Here is a 16,565-nt window from a genome sequence, read left to right as displayed (position 1 = left end):
CTGCAGACCACAGCCCGCCAGGCTCCTCTGCCATGGGATTCTCCAGGCAAGAACACTGGAGCAGGCTGCCACTTCCGCCTCCAGGGCGTCCTCCCGACCCAGGGATGGAACCGTGTCTCCTGCCTCTCCTGCACTGCAGGCAGACTCTTTACCGCTGAGCCACCAGGGAAGCCTGAAGCTAAACCTGCTAGAAAAATTTATCTTTACAGACTACTTTACAAGTGTGCTTACTATACCATACTTGTGAAATAAAATATTGCCAAGGGTGTGTTAAACCAGTGATTCTTAACTTTGGAAGGCTGTGAACCTCCAGGAGGACAATAAAAGCTGTGAACAGAGAAAATTGCATATTTACAAATAAAAAATATGTATATAATTGTTGTTCAGTCACTAAGTTGTGTCTGACTCTTTGAAGCATACCAAGCTTTCCTGTCCTTCACTATCTCCTGGAATTTGCTGATACTCATGTCCATTGTGTCAATGATGCTATCCAACCATCTCATCCCCTGTCAACCCCCTCTCCTCTTGCCCTCAACCTCTCCCAGCATCAGGGTCTTTTCCAATGAGTCGGCTTTTCGCATCAAGTGGCCAAAGCATTGGAGCTTCAGTGCCAATATCACTGAAGAAGTTCTTGAAGACAATAAGTCAAGTGCCATATCCCAAATATTCTTATAACTACCTTTGTAGAAGATCCTTAGAAATATAGCTACTATTCTCAGGTTATATGTGCAGAAAACAACTAAACCTATAGCTCCTTCATTTCTTAAAATGTACATACAAGTCAATGGAAATTTAATGTGTGCTGCATATTTTGAACACTTTTAAATATGTTTTAAACTTAATTCAATTTTAATTTAAACTTATTTTAAATTTTAAATTAAATTTATTGTAAATTAACTTAAACCTATTTTAATTTAAATAACTTTTGTATAAAGTTTTACTTTTTGCATTAAGACTTTTTTAAAAATATGTTTTTAAAGTGATCAAAACAAGCTTTAAAAGAACTCAATTCACTCAGGATCTATTTTTACTTTGTTCCAGGCATTATGTTTTTTGTTCCTTACAATCTGAGGAAATACAAACTCTTAACATCTACTCAACTTTGCTCAAATATTTTTACATTTTTTGGTCAAAAAATGTATCTAAATATGCATTTTTTCATACATAATGAAAATGGTATTACTCTAGCTTATGTCTGAGTGCCAAAATATTTAAAGTTTCATATTTTTTAGTAAAACAGTAATTTGACATATTTTCAAGGATAATTTCTGGAATAGAAATTGAAGAAAAGAGAAAATGAAACTTTATAACCGAAAATTATCACTAAGTTACACCTACAGAAGACGAGGAGGATTAAAGATCAATTAAATAACCACTAACACTGGGTGTTCATTGGAAGGACTTATGCTGAAGCTGAAACTCCAGTACTTTGGCCACCTCATGCGATGAGTTGATTCATTGGAAAAGACCCTGATGCTAGGAGGGATTGGAGGCAGGAGAAGAAGGGGACGACAGAGGATGAGATGGCTGGATGGCATCACCAACTCGATGGTCATGAGTTTGAGTAAACTCCGGGAGCTGGTGATGGACAGGGAGGCCTGGCGTGCTTCGATTCATGGGGTCCCAAAGAGTCGGATAAAACTGAGCGTCTGAATGGAACTGAACACAGGTATATGAACTCCTACGACCTTTCTTATTGTACAACCTAAAAGTGAAAATTCCAAGAACCTTTCTTAGATCTTGAAAAAAAATAGTATTTATGGGTAAGAAGTAATGGAAAACACTGAAGGGATAAAATGTTTTGCTGAAAGTACACATTTTTTTTTCCTTTGTTCATCTTCACAGTGTTACGCCATTAACTAAAAAGAGAAAATATAAAGAAATAATAAATGTAAAACCATCATCACTCCAGTATTTTGGAGAATATTCTCATCTAGTTGACTGTCATTTGAATAAAGGACAATTTTTATATAGTCAGTATAAAGAATTCAGGAATACCTTTAATAAAATATACTGACCTATCCCCAATGGTTTCAGACAGTAATTATCAATCCTTTCATTAAAAGAAGTAGAATGACTATTTTAACATTAGAGCTATGCAGAAGAGTTTTAAACTCATTTCATCCTAAACTGTGAAACCCAACTGGGACCAATGAAACACCTACCTACCTATACACAAATTAATACCAACTGGAAAGCTTAAACAAATATCACAGCACCGTAATTAAATGTTTTCAATATCTAAAATTCCCTTTGACATTTTAAATTCATCCAATACTTTAAAAGCCTAACTTTTAGTTTAAATTAGCCTGATCAAAGATGTGAACAAAATGTTTACTTATTAAACAAGGAAAGAGGTGCTGTTAGGTCAAAAAATATTGGTACTTAATTAAGAAAGCCAAAGTTTTCTGACTGGCATATGGATTCCATTAGCACGGGTGTTTTATAAACACTGCTCAGATGTCTGGAGAATCTCTAAGAAAAACTCTACAGCTGACATGTAGCCTATGCTCATGAAAACAATGCAAACACACCTCAATGGGAGAAAGATCACAGTAGCATATTACTTACAAGTAAAACTTTAAGGCTACCAGGGATATTCAATTCTGACACTGCTCTCTAGGGAGAAAGGGAAAACATTTACAATTTTAACTGAATCTGAAAAGAGCCAAATTAGAAGAAAAGGTAAAAAGGCACAAGCAAGGAGGAAGGACTTGCAAGGTGTATCTCAAAGCCCTGCACACAAAACTACCTTAAAAGTCTCACCAGAGAGGGATGCAATTCTTAGCTTACATTTAGTTAATAAAATGATAAAATGCTCATTGGGGGAAAGAAAAAAAATGAGTAGGAAATGAGTGGGAAGGGCAGGAGGGAGAAATAGAGGGAGAGAGGGAAAGGTGAGGGGAAGGAGGTGTTAAAAAAATCCTTGGCAACACAAGGTTACTAAGCCTCTGAATACACTTGATGCTTAACACACTAAACCTGTTCCATAAAGTTATCATTGTTTTCTTTCATTCTTACTCCAAAAAATGGTCCTTGATTTTAGTATCAGTATCAAAGCCAATCATTTAGCACCACTACTGATTAGACTAAGACCTGGAGACAGGACTAGTTCCAAGCTAATCCAGATGGATCTTTTGGCTTCATTTAGCCTGTAATATTTCACTTTGTTCCTGGTTTTGCTTTTTAACATTCAAGACCAAGTCATCAATGGATGATTACCCTTAAAAGTTCTAGAAACATCTGGGTGGGCAGCTCAACCACTGGACAGATTTAAGATAACCCACTCAGCACTTACTATGAATTCAATATAATTCTCATACCTTAAAATTACTTTTCTAATAAAGGTTCACAGCAACAGAAATGGGTAACACTAATTATCTAAGAAAATTTCCATATTTTTACAGGAATGTCTACGCTAGGAAGCATAATGCAAAACCTGCATTAATTTTTTAGATAAAAGAGAGGATCTTGTAAGAAAATAGGGCTACTCTGAACTATGCCTCAAGACCCCTGATGTACAAGTGCATTTCTTCAAATTCCTCCACTGCAATCTTGGGTAAACGTGGAAGAAAAGTGTTGAGATGACCCCTAACCCTTCACACTGCTTTCCTGCCACTGTTTATAATACTTTACTACTACTACAGATTTAAAATCAAACACCCAAAAGGCAATACATCTAAACTTTAATTTAGAATGTATTCTTTTAAAATTTTATTTCAAAAGGAGGACCTTGAAGCACACCAATATTTAAGTTCTGATGCTCTTATTGAAGTTTCTGAGTGAAATAGCATTAACATGCTAATAAAAAATAAGGAAATATTATGATCTAGATATTTTTTCCTCAATAACCATTTTCTCCTTTAAATTTACTTTTGTGCTTTTACACACAAAGTTATGTTTAACTTTTATTCATTAAATTTAAATTATGCTTTAAAAATTTTAACTACACACTTGGTCTATGGTGCCAAAACCTAGAACATAAAACTCATAATGTGTTCAGATATGAATCGCTGAAGAATACAATTTCAGGGCTGGTAAACTAACAGTAAATGGTGCTTAGAGATTTGCTACCTGGAACTCACTGAAAACAGTTACTCAACTTACCTGGTGCTAATCCAGCAGCAGCAGGAGTCCCCAGGGATGGGTGAGAGAACACTTGAGAGAAGGCAGACGCATGTGACTGGGACGTGTTACTCAGCCTGGAGGTTGATCCTCCTTTGGGAATAAACTCACTTGCAGTAGGATTTGGTGTCTATTTGAAAATCAAATATAGTAAGTTAACACATTTTAAGCCCCCAAAAGACACTGAATTTACTAGGCATTATTCCACAGTGCTCTATTTACCAAGTAAAATATTTTACTGAAAGGATTTACAGTGCTTTTTAGTTTCCATATTTTGGAGTGGGATAATTAAATTTCTTAAAGAAAAAATTTCTTGAAGAAAAATTTTCCATCAAATTTGAAGGTTTTAATCATTTCACCTGGGGAATTTAACTTTGAAACAAGAAAATCTGCCTTTATTGTCAAATGTGCATTATTATCCAACCATCCTAATACTATATTTTAGAGAACTGGGAAGTTACAACTACCTCAAAACTGAGCAAAAAGTTTCAAATTTAATATCTTTAAACCACTTCTACCAGGATAAAGGTCAAAACTGCCTTTATTCCAAAATTAATCACTTCCTCCTTTATAAGCACTTAAGACATCTCCCCAATAATATGGTGCCACTATTTAAATAACAGTAAAGATGAGAAAAACACTTAAATATAAGGCAAACATGAGAGGAATCAAGATATAAGAAAAATATAATAGAGGCCCCAATGTATGCAAGGTATGGCATGTAACTTCTGCTATATTAAAAATATTTTACAATGAGACTGCATGAGATAATTTTCCTCCTAGTTGTACGAAGGCACGTTTTATCTAGTTAAGTGGTGTGGTGCCTATGTCATTAAGAACTACTAGCACACTATGAAACTGTAACTCAAATCCATAAATGGTCTATATTACATCCATCTGAAACAAATCAATGTCCTAAATATTTTTCAGCAATAGTGATCCACATATTTAAGTATAATGAAGATTCAATGACCACTGACATATTGATATTTGAATTCAACTTCCAAAACGGTTAACCAAAGATAATTTAGTATGTTCATACTTCAGCCCATATTTTCAGTATGTGTGTGTATATATATATACACACATACACACACACACACATAAATACACACACATATATATACACACACACTAAATTCAAAACACACTGAACCACAATGCAAAAAAATACTTAAAAGTATTTCAGAACCGATCATTAGAATGGAAAAATGGATTTCCATAGAAGGCATAAAATAAAAAGATGGACTAATTACTGTACAATCCAAGGACAACTTCCTTATTTGAAATGAATGACATTTAAAATTGACAAGTTAGAGTTCAAAATACCAGATTTGGAAAACAGCAAGTCTACAGGCTAACCTCACTGTAAACTCTAAAGCAAATGATATTTTACTAGTTATGTTCCAGCAAAAATTAAATACAAGGTGACAAAATACAGGAAAAAATGCTAATTTTTGATTAAAATATACTAGCTATACAGAGAACTTCTTTTACTGCCATATCTAAAATGTGAAATTCTGAAGAAAAAAAAAGAATCCGAACTGAATCAAAATATATTTTCCAAAGGAAAAAAAAGTCCTCTCCTGTCAGTTATGTCTATTTTTAAATTTTCCAAATGCTCAAGTTTTCAAAAACACTGGCATCTTCTTTAAAAGTGTGGCCAATGAGCCCATGCATTTTATTGATGTAGTAATCCCTAGATATAAAAGGTCATCAACAGGATTACTTCAGAGCTAAATCAGTGTGCACCAATGAGTGCTAAAACTATTTTAGAAGAAGAAAGTCAAAATAAAATCAATCAGGTAACTTGCTAACAAGAGCTCAAAATGCCTAGGAGAGATGGGGACTTCAGGATTATAAGAGTACTAAGAAACAGTAAACTTAGGCAAAGAAATTCAAAGCTAATCTAATCCTGACACAGAAACTATCTAGTTTCCATTTCATTTATACCTTACATTTACCATGAATAGGAGACTAATTACAGAGCTGAGTTTCTCTAAATCAAATCTATTTTAAATTCATCTCAAAGACTATTTTTAAGGGATCCTGTAAAGGAGAAAAAGGAGGGGAGTCTGTTTTACTTTCTCCAAATAAATCATACACTGTAACAAATTATAGAGGGCCTTCAAATGTATTACAATAGAGATTATTAAAATTAACTATGAAAATTTATACTAAACTGCAAATTTCAGGGATTCAACAACCAAAGATCCAAAAAACTCACCTGCAGTGAATTTTACTTAAAAAGTAAAAAGAAGGGCCTAAAGACCTCCCTCCTTTTTTTCCCTGATTTAAGATGGCGAGGCATTTCTTTCTCTTGAGTAGGTGGTTTGCGAGTTTGTTTTATTTCAGGTAAGTTTATTTGAGACGTGAGAAAAGGTTAAAGGATTTAAATGGCAGAAAAAAGAATTACACAGTAGGTATAACACACACACAAAAACAAAATCTAGGGATAAGATAGCAGAGCTACTATTATTAACAGATAATACAAATTCCTCTAACCAGATTAGAGAACCATCAAAAATACTTAATGAGAAATTACTGTGGAAAGGAGAATACTTTTTCACGGTAAAATTAGTTAAAATAGTAAGTGCAATAAAAAGATGCATTCTTAAAACCACTTTAATATAACTGGTTTATAACAGAAGTTAAGTTTTATAAAATAACAAAATAGCATAGGCACACACCTTTAACATATTAAAAAGAATACTTTTTTAGAGATAAGGCAAAACTGGTAACTAAAACTAGTGTCTTGTTAAAATGTAATCTCTGTTAACCAGAAAATAAGAAATTTATTTCAGCTCTAGGAAGTGAAGGTTATATGTAAAAGAAGACTCAAGAACTTGGGTTATATAAATTTGTATAACTTCAACAACACTAAAGAGAATGGAATAAATGAGAAGAGTAATAGTGGGGGAAAAAAATCAAGGTTTTATTATTCCTGCCCTATGATTTAGACAAGCCTATCATAACTCTCCAAACATACTTCTATTATATTAAACTTGTGGGTTTTCTAACATACATATATTTCCATTCATAATTTATAATTTCTATTCATATTTGAAATCCTAATTATCATTCACATCTTAAACAGCTCTAAGTGTACATTTGAGAGGGGGGAAAAATCAATGTTTACATAAGTCAAATACCAAACATTAGTCAAATACCAAACATTCATGCCGTGAGAATTTATCAATAGTTTTGGGTTCTCACACACTTAAATTTACACTGCAACTTTTACACCCAAAACAACCAAGTGCATTTAGTGAGTTCTTCAAACTGGGACCACCCCCAACATCTGGATATGACCCCTGCCTATACTCTCCAGAGAGAAGTATATGAGAAAGTCCTGACCTTTAGCTTGAAAAGCACTGTTGTAGTTATTAGCATTATATTTTAACTGAAATAATAACTAATGCTTCAATTCACAGATCCCAACCAAAATGATAGAATATGTCCCATTTTACAAATGACGGATAAAGTTTTGTTTTTTAACAAATGAAGCAATTTTTTTCTTAAATTTGGCTGTGCCAGGTCCTAGTTGGGGCATGAGAACTCTGCGTTGCAGCATGCGAACCCTTGGTTGCAGCATGCGAACCCTAGGTTGCGGCATACAAACTCTTGGTTGCAGCATGTAGGATCTAGTTCCTCGACTAGGGATTAACTCAGGCCCCCTGCATTGGGAGTTCAGAATCTTAACCACTGGACCACCAGGGAAGTTCCACAAATTTTGATGACGTTTCTAGTTTATAACTTTATGCTTTCCTACTATCATATTATTTCATGGAAACTGTTCCTTTTAAAGTATAATTCAGTATTTAATAGTCTGTTGGACTCCACTACAAACAAGAGTACTTATTAAGAACACAATAAATTAGTCCCATGAATTAAGAGACTAATTTAATAAACAATACAACAAAAAAAATTTCAGCCATTAATTTTTTTATTAGAATGACAGGAAGAGGTTTATGCTTAATAAAAACACAACACAAAATATTATGTACTATTTCATTGCAAACCTTCCAAAAGATCTGTTGAAAAAAGTTATCTTAAGGTGATGTAATGAATGATTGAGAAATCACCACTATTTCTGAATGCTGGTCAGGCTTTTTAAAAACATACAATAAACTCATAAAACCATAAACAGCCTTCCACAGTGCTACTGCTTGTAATGAGCTCCATTTGCTTTACCACTTAGTGGCTTCATAAGCTGCTCTCAGTAATCTTTCTACTCTCTGAATGAAATATAAATGAACTGGTAAAAGTTTCTTAACAGCTTTATTTAGATATAATCAACATAGAATAAATCACACTTATTTCAGGGTAAACTCTGTTAACTCTTGACGTAGGTGGACCACCATGAAACCATTACCCAAATCAAAGAGGACTACATCCATCATGCCCCAAAGTTCCCATAAGTCCGTATGAAACCGATCCCTCCTGTTCCTCTCTGTTCTGCTGCTCTGGACTCCAGGCAACCTCTGATAAGCTTTTTGTCATGATAGACTAGTCTGTATGTTCTATAATTTAATATGAATGAATCTTACATATGTACATATGTACTTGGTTTTTTACTAGCTTCTTTCACTTCGCATCATTAACATTTATCCTTTTAATGCTTTCTTTGCATTTAATTTGTTCCTCTCTTTCTAGTTTCTTAAGTGGAGATCACTCTTTTGAGAACCTTTCCAACACAGGCATTTAGTGCTATAAATTTCCCTCCCATTACCGCTTCAGTGACATTTCACACCAGTTGGCATGTTTTTATTTTCATTCAGTTCAAAACACTTTAAAACTTCCCTTCCTGATTCTTCTTTGACACATGTCAAAGAAGTGTGTTATTCAGTCTCTGGATACTTGAAGAGTCTCCAAAGATCTGTTGGTGGTGGTGGTGGTTTAGTCATTAAGTCATGTCCGACTCTTGGGACCCCATGGACTGTAGCCCGCCAGGCTCCTCTCTCCATGAGATTCTCCAGGCAAGAATACTGGAGTGGGCTGCCATTTCCTTCTCCAGGGGATCTTCCCAACCCAGGAAATGAACCCAGGTCTCCTGCATTGCAGGTAGATTATTTCCCAACTGAGCTATAAGGGAAGCCCCCAAAGATCTGTAACTGGCTTCTAATTTTATTCCATTGTGGTCAGAGAACATATTAGTGTGACCTGAACCCTTTTTTACTGAGATTTGTTCCAACTGGTTGTTCTATCTTGGTCAATATCCTATGGTCACTTGAAAAGAATATTCAATAGGCTGTTGCTGGACAGAGTGTCCTACAAATAAATTGATAAGAGTTGTTCAAGTCTCCCATCTTCTTACTGATTTTCTTCCTCTTCCATTATTGACAGAGAACTGAAGTCTCTACCATCATCTATTACAGATTTGACACTACACATATGCAACCTACCACTGCCTATCTTAGTCTGCCAGGGCCATAACAGAACAGCACACACTGAGCGGCCTGAACAATGGAAACTTATCTTCTCACAGTTTTAGAAAATGAGAGTCCAAGATGAAGGAGACAAGAGGGTCGGTTTCTCCTGAGGCCATTCTCCTTGGCTTTCAGAAAGCCATCCTTTCACGGTGTCCTCACTGCGACAAGTGTTTTCTCTGTCTTGTGTGAAAGCCTGGTATTTCTGTATCTACTTATAAGGACACCAATCATACTAGATTGGGGCCCATCCCTACAACCACATTTAACCTTATTTAAATCTTTAAAAGCCCATTTCCAAATACAGTCACATTAAGAGAACTTAAAAAAAAAAAAGAGTGAGGGCTTAAACATGAGAATTTGGGGAAGACAGGATTTGGTAGATAACACCAACTACCTAATACTTCTGAGTTTTAAACTACTTCAGATATAGTTTAACATGGTCACAATATTAAACTTGCATTTCTCCCCTCCCAGACTCTGCTATAATCATCATATGTTTTACTTCTACATGTGCTATAAACCCTACAGTACACTACTACCATTTTTGCTTTAAATGGTCAATTATCTTTCAAAGAGACTTACAGAATAAGGGGGAAGTTCCTTACATTTACTTATTTAGCTACTATTTCCAGTTTTCTTCATTTCTTTGTACAGATCCAGACTGCACAAAGTATTTTCTTCCTTCTGTCTTAAATACTGGGTTGGAGAATAAAGTCAATGGAGATTTTCCATAAAAGGAAAAACTGAATGAACTTTATGGCCAACCCAATACTCTAAGGTCTACTAAAGTACACATCTACTGCTGGTGAATCTTTTCAACTCTTACATGTTTAAAAAAGGTACTTACTTTGCTTTTTAAGAAATTGGAATTTTGAAGTAATTCCATCTTTCCCCAAAGACGACATTCTACATAACCAGAGTATATTTTCGAAATCATAAAATTAACAATGTGTAACTGTGTAAAGTGTAAGTAAACTGCACATTTTTATTTAAAATTTCACATATCTTTAAATGCACTCATGGGATTGCATTCTCATATTTTTCCCAGGAATAGAATTCTAAGTTGACATTTTTTTCTCTTCCTGTATTTTAATTGCTCCACTGTCTGGTGGCTCACATTGTTTCCAACAGGAAATATGCTGTTATTTATATCTTTTTCCTCAAAAATTAATATCTTTCCCCCACTGGCTGCTTATTTCATGTGCCTTGGTGCAGAGTGCCATTTCCCCTGTCCCCCATCTGTTTTGCGCCTGTGTTCACTGAGCTTATGGATCCGTAGGCTTACCATTTTCATCCAGTTTTGAAAACATCTGCCCACTATTCCTATTTTTTTTTTGGCCCACTATTTCTCAAAGTATCTTTTCTGTGTGCCCTATCCTGCTTCAGGGAGTAAAAAAAATGTGTCAGGCTGCTTCATATTCCCCCACGGCTCACTTTTTCCTCTGTTTATTGGACAGTTTCTAGCACTATGTCTTTCAGTTCACTAATCTTTTCTTATATAACGTTGAATCTGTCATTAATTACATCAAATATATTTTTCATTTCAGATACTATAGTTTTAAACTTTAGAAGTATGATTTGAATTTTTAAAAATGTTTTTTGTGTCTGTACTAACATGTTTAATCTTTTCCCCAGTTTCCTGAACACATGGAATATAGTTATAAAATTCTTTCATGTACTTATAAACTATTTATGTATTATGATTTTGATCTCTCAAATTTTGATGTGCTTTCTAGTAAACAGATAAATTATTTCACAACCATCCTTTTGATAATGCAGGTATCTTTGAAGCATCAGGTCATGGGGTCTATTCTACATCCTAAATATTTCTCAAATTCAACTACATCCACCCATGCCACTGTCAGTACCCTATTCTAGGCCACCATCATTCCAATGTACCAACTTGACTCCAGTCTTGCTCAATTCCAATTCATTTTCTACTTTCAGCCAGGATAAAAGAAGTATAGAAAAGCAGAAAAAGAAAAGCAGAAGATGGGGAAAATTAAGGAAAAATGGGAAGAAAGAAAGAGAAGGAAAGTTTTATTAATGACTTAACTGCTGAAATCCAATCAGGCTGATCAGGTAAAGATTCCACAATCTTTGACTGAATTAAATCATTAAAAGAGAAACTGAGATAAAATGTTGATATTAATCTCAGCCATATCTACTTTTCTCAAGAACTATGAAACTCCAGGAGACAGTGAAGGACAGGGAAGCCTGGCATACTGCAGTCTGTGGGATCAGAAAGAGCTGGACACAACTTAGCAGCTGAATAACATCATCATGATTCCAATCGCCCATCTTTACTATTCTTCCCTCCTTAGAGTGACAAAAGGGCCCAGGTGGAACTAATTCAAAAGATTAATATCTAAGGTAGATGGGAGTGTATGTGTGTGTTGCAGGGCACAGAACAATGACTTAGGTGGAAAGGCAGAAGAGGGGATACTGATAATGAGAGCAAAAGGCGGAAATAGGCAAGAATTTTGCCTTGATAAAATTATCTAAAAAGTATAAAAAGATGAGACCTATAAACATAAAGAGTAGCACTATTCAGAGCTATTTTTACCTGTTTTCAGTGTTCATAAATAACAAAGGAGAAAGAGGAACAGGGTGAGACAGAAAGGAGAAGTCAAATGGCTAACCAGAACATCCACGTTCACATTTCTACACGTTTTTTCTTTTTTCTTTTTTTTTGCCTAAATGGGTTATTTCTCCATATTTCAAGCATATCCAAATATGGTCAATTTAAAATTTATCAAAATAAACTCAACTTCTGGGTGATTCAGAAACTGATCTACTTAAGAAGAGTCAAGGTGCATCTTGTAAGTCAGACGTTAACATGTAACACTACTACTATTGTGAAAAATAGTCTAGAGTCACAATTTACAAATTTTCTAAAGCAAACTGGGCCTTCTGATAAAACACCTCAATAGAGGAAATATGATCTTCTAAATAAGTCAGATTCAAATTGGTGGGGACAGTGAAGTACAGTTGATTACTAGTGCCTCCAAGAGATTCATACCATTCTTCTTTTAAGTATATGTTCTCCTACTAATAATTTGACTATGTTAAGGGGAAAGTTGGTAAAGAATGTGCCTGCAATGCAGGAGACCTGGGTTAGATTCCTGGGTCAGCAAGATCCCCTGGAGAAGGAAATAGCAACACACTTCAGTATTCTTGCCTGGAGAATTCCATGGACAGAGAAGCCTGGCAGACTACAGTCCACGGGGTCACAAAGAGTTGGACACGACTTAGCGATGAAACCACCACCACCACCAAGGGGAAAGTAGCAGGTGTATGTCAGAACCTGCCAGCTGAAACTCAACTAGTAATAAGCCTTATGGATGTGGGAGTTAAATAAAAAAATTTCCATGAATCAGCTTACACTCATTCTCCCTACATAAGAGTGTGAAACTACAGGCACATAGATTTCCAAAGGGGCTCATCAGTTCATCTTTCGCAATGTCTGTCAGAAATGGTTAACAATGTTCTTGAGAATAGTTTGATACTATGAATCAAAATAAAACACAAACATACTCTGACCTAGTATTCCCACATCTAGGAATTTAGGCAAAGGAAAAAAATCACACAAGCAGAAAAGATTCCAGTTAGCATATTTTTAAAAATGATTTTTAAAAGGGGTGGGGGGAGGGAAAACAAAAATATCTATCAAAAATGATCTAACTATGTACATTATGATACACATGGATTGTGGTACAGGTGTGCAGCCATTAAAAATCATGGGAAGTGATACATTTTTATTTACCATGAAGAGGCCCATAACACTATTGAGAAAGGATAAAATAAATTAGGCTGCTGCTGCTGCTAAGTCGCTTCAGTCATGTCCGACTCTGTGAGACCCCATAAATAGCAGCCCACCAGGCTCCCCTGTCCCTGGGATTCTCCAGGCAAGAACACTGGAGTGGGTTGCCATTTCCTTCTCCAACACATGAAAGTGAAAGTGAAGTCGCTCAGTTGTGTCTGACTCTTAGCGACCCCATGGAATGCAGCCTACCAGGCTCCTCCGTCCATCGGATTTTTCAGGCAAGAGTACTGGAGTGGGTTGTCACTGCCTTCTCAGGAAAATTAGGCTATGATACAGCAATTATGCTAAGATTGCTATTTGTAAAATGGTATGCATATGCCTAAGAGAAAGGGCAGGGGAGGGAGAAGGAAGGAAGGATGTTTCTATGTGCATGGGCCCAGGTGTGTAAAAGGATTCTAACGATAAATGCTCACTGAAATGATAAAAGAGATTGTATCTCTAGGTGGTGAGGAAACTTGGGACATTTTTGCTTCCTCCTTTGTACTTCTCTGTAGTATCTGAAGTTTTTTCAATAAGCATATATAATTTTTGCAAGAATGTTTTAAGAAAGTTTAAGAGTTATAAATTATGAAGCCACATATACCATTCCCTTTTCTTTGCATATCATCATCTCTGAATCTTCAGAATTCACAGAGAATATGCAATATTCAAACTGAGACCAGGAGAACCAACAGATATAAAAAAGCAAAACCTTCATCTGGAGGACAGAAGGCATTTAAAGACAAAAACAAATGAAATGTTCCTCTTCCATTAAGTCATTTACTTGTCAAAGTTCTCCAAAGACAGTAATCATTAACCATCACAGAGGCATTCTCAATATTCTACGTAGTTAATTCTTAATACTACTCTTCCTGTTTGTCAATTATCTCAATAAAGTTGGAAAAAATATTACTCTCCCTAAAAGAAGCAAAAATGTCCACTTAGGTCAGTTAATGAGTAGTCCAGAAGAGAGTGAGACTATCACCACATCCCATGGAGGCAGTAATTACTCTACACAGCTATAACCATCTTGTCTACCTACGTACATCTTCTATTCAGGACTATGTAACAGTAAAATCTGTCTCATTTCATAGTAAGATTTACTTAGAGGCATTCTCTCTAACCAAGAATCCTGCCATATTTAACAACAAAATTTAACATATATTGAGACTTTTCAAAGGTTTTTCCATGATAGTATTTTATGTCATGAAACTAGATACTTATCTCGCCAGATAATCTTTAATCCAGGTTAATTAATTCAGTTAGCTGAATAATAAAAGACATTGGACACTGTGCTGGGCACTGTACGAGGCACTGCCGGGAACAAAATACCTGAAATATAGGCACTATGTTCTAGAAGTTCACAGGGTGGCATTTCACAGGTACAGAAAGCACCCAGAACCCAACAATCACAAGAGTTCAGAACATCCATGTATCTAAATTTTAAATAGTAAGTTTCTATAGAGTGCCATTCACTGCTAGCCTGTAAGTTATACGTAATAACAACGATGTGAAGTGCTATGGAAAAGAGCACAAATGCTTCATGCTCTCTAAGACCAAACACTTTAATCGAATCCTAAAAGACAAGTTTGTTGAGTCAAGACAGATAGAGGGGCACGCACAGCAAGCAGAGAGCATGTTTGAAGGCAGAGGTGGGAAGCGCATGCTTCTCTCCATGGCACTGCAACCAGTTCAGGAGGTCTGCAGGGGTGACCTACCTTTCTAATAGATTCTGATCAGACGAGAAACAAGATCAGATAGTCACCCAGGTAGTGCTTTGAAAGAAAAGACCAGAATCAGGAAACCAGGTAAGAGATTTACAACAGTAACAGTCCAGGTAAGAGATGAAGTGAGCCTAAACTGTACCGCAGCAACACTAACAGAGAAGAGAATTTCAAAGCTACACAATCAACAGACCTTGGTGGCCAAAGAAAGTGGGAGATACGAAGACAGAAGAATTGAGGAGGGCTCACAAATTAGACAACTGGGTGATAGCAACAATCAAGACAGAGAGCAGACAGTGTGTACATATGTGTATGAGTGCAAGAACAGGTGTGAAGGAAAAGATTAAGAAGTATTCAGTTTAGACACAGTGACTGTTCAGTGTTACGCCATAGAGATGAGGATGTCCAGAAGCAGCTAGTATTCACAGTGAGTGCGGAGGACTGAGAGGATACACACACACACATCCGTGAGTCAGGTGTGACGGAGGCACTGGAGACCACCATGTGCAGAGAAAGAGGGTCAAGGACAGAGCCCAAAAGAGCTCCTGAGGGCACAGCAAAGGGCATGAGGCCCCTGGAAGACACTAATAAAGAACGGTCTCAGAGCTGGGACGATGACAGGTGAGAGGAAAGAGAATGGATAACAACGTCAGATGTGGCAGAGGTCAAATAAGCGCTGTGACTGTTGGTCACTATATACACTTACCAAAAAAGAGTCTCCATAGTGATAAAAGGGAAACGTAAGACACTGGGAATTAAGGGAATGCAAGGTGAAAAAGTAACAGCAATAAGTAGGAAGCAGGTCTCAAACTCTATCACACAGTTTACCAAACGTACTGACAACAGCATATTTCCTCATGTAGCATTCCTTGGTCTTGGAAGACCAAGGTGGGAAGAAATCAATGTCAAGGGAGAGACTGTCTAAAACTGAAGAGGGATAAATAATGAAATAAATTGCTAAGGGGACTAAAGACAGGTTCTGAAGGATACAGTCAAGAAACACTTGTTTCTCTATAACAGAAGGAAAAATTGTAAGAAAGGGTATAAGTGAAAGTGTTGTCCATAGGTAGAAAGCCAACATACGAAGCTATTCACTCTTAATGAGCTTTTTTCCCTTCTCTGAAGAACACAAGTCATTTATTCAAAAGTGACAGAGAGCATGAATGGGTGTGAGGTGAATGATAAAGGTTTAGAATAGCAGCTGAAGAGAAGAGGAAAAAAGAAGAGGATCTGGGATGGGCTGTGGGTCAGAAAGCAGAATATATACAGTCATGTCATTTTAGCTATCCCACAGTTCTATAACTTTTCAAAGTCCTGAGGAATCCTGATTAGACAGACTGAAGCCTCACCCTTATAAATCCCAATCCACTCCCATCTAAAGCCCAAAGGATCCCATTTCCTGGGCATGAGACTAGAAATCTCCTGAAATAACACCAAACTCAGTAACTAAAGATTAAAGCACATGTAGTGAGTTACCAA

General features: G+C 36.2%; 1 protein-coding gene across 9 annotated transcripts in view; it reads right to left on the bottom strand.

The window, feature by feature from the left end:
* The window catches only part of PAN3 (poly(A) specific ribonuclease subunit PAN3), a 120,311-nt gene that overhangs the window by 56,771 nt on the left and 46,975 nt on the right, over positions 1–16,565 (bottom strand). For 8 of the 9 annotated variants that reach the window (XR_011489104.1, XR_011489103.1, XM_070471728.1 and 5 more), the window contains one exon: positions 4,108–4,255. The exons of the other annotated variant lie outside the window; for it this stretch is intronic. Coding sequence is in view for 6 of the 8 variants with exons in the window: in XM_070471728.1 (XP_070327829.1) it covers positions 4,108–4,255 (148 nt within the window). In the remaining 2 variants the exon portion in view is untranslated. The remainder of the gene's footprint in view (positions 1–4,107; positions 4,256–16,565) is intronic. 9 annotated transcript variants of the gene reach the window in all.

This window comes from Odocoileus virginianus, chromosome 8 (assembly GCF_023699985.2).
Source record: "Odocoileus virginianus isolate 20LAN1187 ecotype Illinois chromosome 8, Ovbor_1.2, whole genome shotgun sequence".
In the NCBI taxonomy this organism is placed as follows: Eukaryota; Metazoa; Chordata; class Mammalia; order Artiodactyla; family Cervidae; genus Odocoileus; species Odocoileus virginianus.
The sequence above is the reverse complement of the archived record's forward strand: the minus strand, read 5'-3'. Positions and strand labels throughout refer to the sequence as shown.